This window comes from Pelobates fuscus, chromosome 2 (assembly GCF_036172605.1).
Source record: "Pelobates fuscus isolate aPelFus1 chromosome 2, aPelFus1.pri, whole genome shotgun sequence".
In the NCBI taxonomy this organism is placed as follows: domain Eukaryota; kingdom Metazoa; phylum Chordata; class Amphibia; order Anura; family Pelobatidae; genus Pelobates; species Pelobates fuscus.
This window is the reverse complement of record NC_086318.1, coordinates 160,262,191-160,269,160: the sequence shown is the minus strand read 5'-3', so window position 1 is coordinate 160,269,160 and position 6,970 is coordinate 160,262,191. Positions and strand designations below refer to the sequence as shown.

At 40.9% G+C, this 6,970-nt stretch overlaps 1 protein-coding gene across 1 annotated transcript; it reads left to right on the top strand.

Annotated features, from left to right (window-relative positions):
• The first annotated feature begins 2,786 nt into the window (after window positions 1-2,786).
• On the top strand, window positions 2,787-4,889 carry LOC134586233 (tigger transposable element-derived protein 1-like). The gene is made up of 2 exons (XM_063441728.1): window positions 2,787-2,859; window positions 3,076-4,889. The coding sequence occupies exons 1-2, from the start codon at window positions 2,787-2,789 to the stop codon at window positions 4,887-4,889; spliced, it is 1,887 nt and encodes a 628-aa protein (XP_063297798.1).
• Window positions 4,890-6,970: the final 2,081 nt, after the last annotated feature.

Genomic DNA, 6,970 nt, shown 5'->3' with positions numbered 1-6,970 from the left:
TTCTAGTTGTCTTACTCCCCCAGCCCCATTGTGTGTCTCCTTCTCTCCCAGCCCCTTTGTGTGTTTTACTCTTTCCAGCTCCTTTGTGTGTTTCTCTTTCACCCCCAGCCCGTCTATCTCCACCAGCCCCTCTGCGTCTCTGTTTCCTCTTCTCCAGCCCCTCTGTGTTTCACCCCCAGACCCTTTGTATTTCCACCCCCAGGCCCTTCTGTGTGTTGCTTTCATCCCCAGCCCCTCTGTGCATCTTTCTCACCTCCAGGCCCATCTGTGTGTCTTTCTCCCCCCCATGTCCCTCTCTGTTTCTTACTCCCCACTCAGGCTTCCCTGTGAGCCACTCTCCCCTCCATGTCTCTTAGTGTTCCTCTCCTCTCCCATCCCCTCCCCTCCATGCCTTAGTGATCCTCTCCCCTCCCCGTCCTGTCCATTAATGGTCCTCGCCCCTGTCCCTTAGTGTTCCTCCCCCTCCCTTACCTGTCTCTCAGTGCCCCCCTCTCTTAAGGGTTCTTCTCCCCTCCCCCTTAGTGTTCTTTTTCCCTTCCCCCCTTACCTGTATCTTAGTGCCCCCCACATTCCTCTTAATGTTCCACTCACCCCCTTAGTCTTCCTCTCCCCTCCCTTCCCTATCCCTTAGTGTTCCTCTCCCCTCCCTTCCCTGTCCCTTAGTGTTCTTATCCCCTCCCTCCCCTGTCTCTTAGCATCCCTCTCCCTTCCCTCCCCTGTTTCATAGTGCCCCTCCTCTCTTAGTGTTCTTCTCCCCTTCCTCTTAGTGTTCTTTTTCTTTTCCCTCCCCTGTCCCTTAGTGTTCCTCTCCCCCTACCTGTCTCTTAGTGCCCCCCATTTCTCTTTAATTTTCCTCCCACCCCTCCCTCTTAGTGTTCATCTCCTCTCTCTTTTAGTGCACCCCTATCCCAGTGTTCCTTTTCTTTTCCCTTCTCTGTACCTTAGTGCCCCCCTTAATGATCCTCTCTTTGCCCCACCCTCTCTTCCAGCGGTCGCTCCCCTCCCCTGTTCCTTAGTGTTCTTTGCTCCCCCTGTTCTGCTGATGCTTTCTTTAGACACAGTGGATTTGGCTGTGGAGCATGTACAGCGCCTACTATTGGTAGCAATAACTGTATGCACTTCCTGAATAGCAAGGTTTATTAATTTGCATAATTAGGTAGACTTGCATATTATGAATTTTACAGGTAGTAGAGATATATTGTGTTAAATATTGTCTTCCCCAGCCCTTTGTAAATATGTTATTATGTTATTATAAGTTCCTGAATGTTTTTTTTATATGATTTGGTTATTTTTATTATATTTAGTTGCTCCAGCAAGTTTAATGTTATGAACATATGTCCTAATCCATAAATAAAATAAAGCTGTGTGTTCCTTATTGAACTGTGTGTCCTGCTGGATTTGTTCAGGCATCCCAGTAAAATAATCTTTAGATCTGTTGGCTGGCTGCATGGTTTTTGTAGCCTGTGACAATTTAAAAAGAGAGGCCTGTGAGCCACAAGTGTCTTTATAAAGGCAGTAGCTGATCACATTACAGGCAGATGTGTGGGTACCTGTCTGGAAAAGAGAGTGGCAGAGGGGATGATACCTGACTGGAAGGAGAGAACTGTAGCCAGGTCAGGTGGAAGAGATTCAGAGAGACCCCAGTCAAGCTTTGGCGACTAAGGCTGAAGCATTCCAGGGTCACTGAAGGCAGCTAGGAAGCAGACTGGGTTTAGGAACTTGGTCGAAGTACAGAAGCTCCGTCACAGGTAGGAACAATTTGCTGGGCTAGTATTTGTTTAATTGTTCCTTCCATCCCCACATTGGGTGTAGAAAAAGAGGAGGTAATTAATCGGGTCTCCATTGGTTCAGGGTGGAATATGGCTGACACCATATTTTTTCATTTACAAAAAAAAAAAAGGTGAGAAAACTCGTGTGATATGCTGGGGTCTTTACAGGAGTGAGCAGATGTATTTATACCAATATCCATTGTTTTCTGATCTTTCTGCTAGGAGTGGCTGGCACTACCCAATAGCTTGTGCTTGACATAATTTCATCTGGAAATGGTTTCACATTTACGTAAACACTTGCTAAATACAATTTAGTACTGTTTTGTCCTGTGAATTGTTTATATATACTATCACGTCTCTGTTTCAAAAGAAATAATGGAAGATGACGCCAAACTTTAAATCATAACAAAAGTGAATAATTTATTTGTGAAGTGAATTAACTTACAGAGCTTCTATTGTTTTCTAGGGATGCAGTTTAAATATGACTCAATTTATTCCACTGAATTAAAAATAATTCATCTTTAATTATCTGTCACAGTGATTGTCAATGTGATGTGAAAATGTACAGTGATACCTCGGTTCACGAACGCTTCTGTTCACGAACAACTCGGTTCACGAACAGAAAAGTTCGTAAAAATATGCTCCGGTTCACGAACTCCGCCTCGGTTCACGAACGCAAGCCGCGGCCATTTTAATGCTAATTTCAGGCTGTCACATGGTCGGGACTTCCTGTAGGAAGACCGTGGAGAGAAGAAGCAAGAATAAGAGACACAGAAAGAAGTACTCTGCAAGCATTATAAGTGATTATACTGTATTTTATCACATACAGTACATACTGTACACAGAAAGAAGTACTCTGCAAGCATTATACAGTACAGTAAGTGATTATACTGTATTTTATCACATACAGTACATACAGTACACAGAAAGAAGTACTGTACTCTGCAAGCATTATAAGTGATTATACTGTATTTTATCCCATACAGTACATACTGTACAGTTCACTGGACACCCAATATGGCTCCCAAGAAGCATAGTGGAAAGAAGAAAGTGCGGAGCAGCAATAAAGGTGACAAGAACAGCAATGCAGGTGACAATGTGCAAAGTGGAAATGCAAGTGACAATGTGCAAAGTGGAAATGCAAGTGACAATGTGCAAAGTGGAAATGCAGTTGACAATGTGCAAAGTGGAAATGCAGTTGACAATGTGCAAAGTGGAAATGCAAGTGACAATGTGCAAAGTGGAAATGCAAGTGACAATGTGCAAAGTGGAAATGCAAGTGACAATGTGCGAAGTGGAAATGCAGGTGACAATGTGCAAAGTGGAAATGCAAGTGACAAGAATGTGCAGCGCAAGCATGGTGGCAAAAAGAAAGTGCACAGCAGTAGTAAAGGTGACAGCAAGGTTGTGAAGAAAATAACCATTGAGCTGAAGAAGGAAATTATAGAAAAGCATGACCGTGGTATTCGTGTGACTGATCTGGCTTCGGAGTACAAGATGGCAAAGTCAACAATTTCGACTATTCTGAAAAACAAAGCCGCCATCAAAGGAGCTGATGTTGCAAAAGGAGTAACAATGTTAACCAAGCAGAGGACACAAGTGCTGGAAGAGGTGGAAAAACTTTTGTTGGTGTGGTTGAATGAGAAACAGCTGGCAGGTGATAGTGTAAGTGAAGCTATGATCTGTGAGAAAGCCAGGAAATTGCACAGTGATTTACAGCAAAGAAGCCCCTCTACAAGTGCAGCAAGTGACGAATTTAAAGCCAGTAGAGGGTGGTTTGAAAAATTCCGCAGGAGAACTGGCATCCACAGTGTGATTAGACATGGTGAGGCTTCCAGTTCTGACAAGGCCGCAGCAGAAGCTTACAAGTTAGAATTTGCAGAATTCATGAAGACAGAAGGATACGTCCCTCAACAAGTGTTCAACTGTGATGAAACAGGGCTCTTCTGGAAAAAAATGCCGAACAGAACCTATATCACACAGGAGGAAAAGGCCCTACCAGGGCACAAGCCCATGAAGGACAGATTGACCCTTTTGCTGTGTGCCAACGCAAGCGCCGATCTGAAAATTAAACCACTACTGGTGTACCATTCTCAGACCCCTCGTGCATTTAGGGAACAAAATGTGAACAAGGCCAGACTGCCCGTCATGTGGAGAGCCAATGCCAAAGCTTGGGTCACAAGGCAATTGTTTATGGAATGGCTGCACGAGGTGTTTGCACCCACCGTCAGAAAATATCTTTCTGATAACCAGCTGCCTGAAAGGTGCCTTCTTCTGATGGACAATGCCCCAGCACACCCTCCAGCCTTGGTGGATGATATGGATGCTGAGTATGACTTCATCAAGGTAAAGTTCCTCCCCCCCAACACAACACCACTTCTGCAGCCCATGGACCAGCAAGTCATCTGCAACTTTAAGAAGCTGTACACAAAGGCGCTCTTCACTAGGTGTTTTAATGTCACTAAAGAGACATCCTTGACTTTGAAAGAATTCTGGAAGAAACATTTCAATGTTGTCCACTGCATTAACCTCATTGACAAAGCCTGGGAAGAGGTCACTTCCCGAACCCTAAATTCAGCCTGGAGGAAACTGTGGCCAGAATGTGTCGCTGAACGTGAACATGACTTAGAAGGGTCTGATGCAGAGGTAGTGGAGGAAATTGTGTCCATGGGCAAGAATATGGGTCTGGACGTTGATGGTGCTGATGTGGAAGAGCTTGTTGAGGAACATAGGGAGGAGCTGACCACGGAAGAACTTTATGAACTCCACAGTGAGCAGCAGAAGGCACTTCTTGAGGAGCATTCCAATGAGGAGGAAGAAGAAAGGGAGGAGGTTAGCAGTGATGCCATAAAATCCATTATGCAAAAATGGAATGAGTGCCATGATTTCTTTGAAAAGCACCACCCCAACATTACTGTCACAAACAGAGTGTTAAATCTCATGAATGATAATGTGGTCTCTCATTTCCGGAGGGTTATGCAGCGCAGAAAGAGACAAGTGACATTGGACAGATTTTTCAGACAAACTGAGCCTGCAGCTAGGAGACAAAGGAGAGAGGAAACCCCTGAAGAAGATCTCCCTGATGTCCTTATGGAGGGGGACTCTCCCCCCAAACAATAACTGCCTCCCACCTTACTGTCCTCTCTTAATAAATAACTACAGTATACTGTACTTTACTAATGTGTATTGTCATTTGTTTCATATTTTTGGGCTTCAAAAACCCCCCCAAAAAAGTCAGCACGGATTAACCGGATTTACATTGAACCCTATGGGAAAATGTGCCTCGGTTCACGACCAATTCGGTTCGCGACCAGAGTCAGTTCACGAATTAAGTTCGTGAACCGAGGTATCACTGTATTATTTTATATTCTTATCGTGCAGAAATGCAAGCAACATATAGAGGAAACATGGTACATGGCAATACCATAATTACATAGTAATACATCTCAATTTGCTTGATATTGGGATTAATCCCTTACTGTCTAAAGAACTGTCCCATAACCAAAACACACGGCAGGGGGCAAAACAGACATTTATGCGATGTCAGAAAGAATGTGCCAAAACATAACACAACAATAATAATAAAAAAATACAACCTGGAAAATGAATATGTGTAGTAATCCAATAAAGCATATATGGATCTGAAAAAATATACACACAATACATAGTGTAATACAGTATGAGAAATAAGCACACCAGTGAGTTTTAGGTAGAACACTCACAAACAGGCAGGATATTCAGGCTCATCAACCTTCAAATTGTTCTAGAAACTGGAATCTTCTGTAACAGATTTTCTTTGGGACAAAGGAGAAATAGAAACAATAGTTAAGTATAATTAAAACAAAATCTGTATATGTTTATTGTAATGCACTTACAGACAAATAGTAGTTATGGGCATATCTTTACTAGTAGTGGTAATACCAGTGGGACACAGGTCTCCTGACCAGATGGAGCAACCAAAAGCCAACAATAGGCAGAGAGCTGCAGCAATAACAAGTGTAAAAATAAAAAAAAATAACAACAGAAAGTGCTAAATAATAAAATAAAATCAAGTAAACAAATATCCCACACGGTTCGTCCTATAAAAAGGACTTCTCTAGGGATGTATGCTGGTGCTTCTGAGCTTGAACCGTTGGTGCGTTCCAGCTTGAACCGTGCAACACTCTTCCAGTGCGCCCATTCGCGCTTCATCCAATGACATCTTCCAGTTTGACAATCCAGCTACGATTCCACTTATATCTCAGGGCACACAAAACCCTAATGGCATGCGCAAAGAACAAGAAAAATAATATTTCCATATCTACGTTTAACATATACATGTAAAATATTGTAAATAGGAATATAAATAAAAAATATAAAAATAAATAAAAATAATAGAAATAAAATAAAATCTCAATATATAAAAAAATTATACTAAAAATATGAAAATTATTTGAAAAATATATATAGAAATCCAAAAATTAAATAGAAAAAATATTTAGAAACACAGAATATGATGGTATATTTGATATGAGTTCCCAAAATAAATACATAAAAAAAAAATATTATCATATGTCCTCACATTGGTGGCAGATAATGTCTACAGAACATACCAAATCAGACAAAACAAATGAATGAAGAAACAAGAAAATCAAATAAGACCTATCAAATCAATCTCTTGATTTATGAATGAGCTTATTGCCCCTTCTCCAGACTAATTCCAATCTGTCAATTTCAATGGCTATAATATTATCCCAATGGAGTTTAGGGCATAAATTACAGTTTTTTGGTTCATCCTGGTCAGTTTTTTTTTTTTTTTTATATTGTTAAAATATTCCAAAATTCTAATGTATAATTTACATGTAGTACGGCCAACATATTGTACTCCACAACCATATTGTAATAACTAAACTGTCAATGTGGTGTGGCATTGAATATTTTTTATTTGATAATCTTGCTGGGTGTAAGTACCTAAAGTACTTTTAGAAAAGACTTTAAAAACTTTAAAATTTGGTTCAAATTAAAAAGATTGATTTGATGGGTCTTATTTCATTTTCTTCTTTTTTCATTCATTTGTGTTGTCTGGTTTTTCTCTTACATGTCTATTCTGGTATATTCTGTAGACATTATGTGAAGGTTCTGCCACCACTTATTATAAATATGTATGTGGATCTATGATATTTTTCTTTCTTTATCTTGGGATTTCATATCAAATAGTTTTG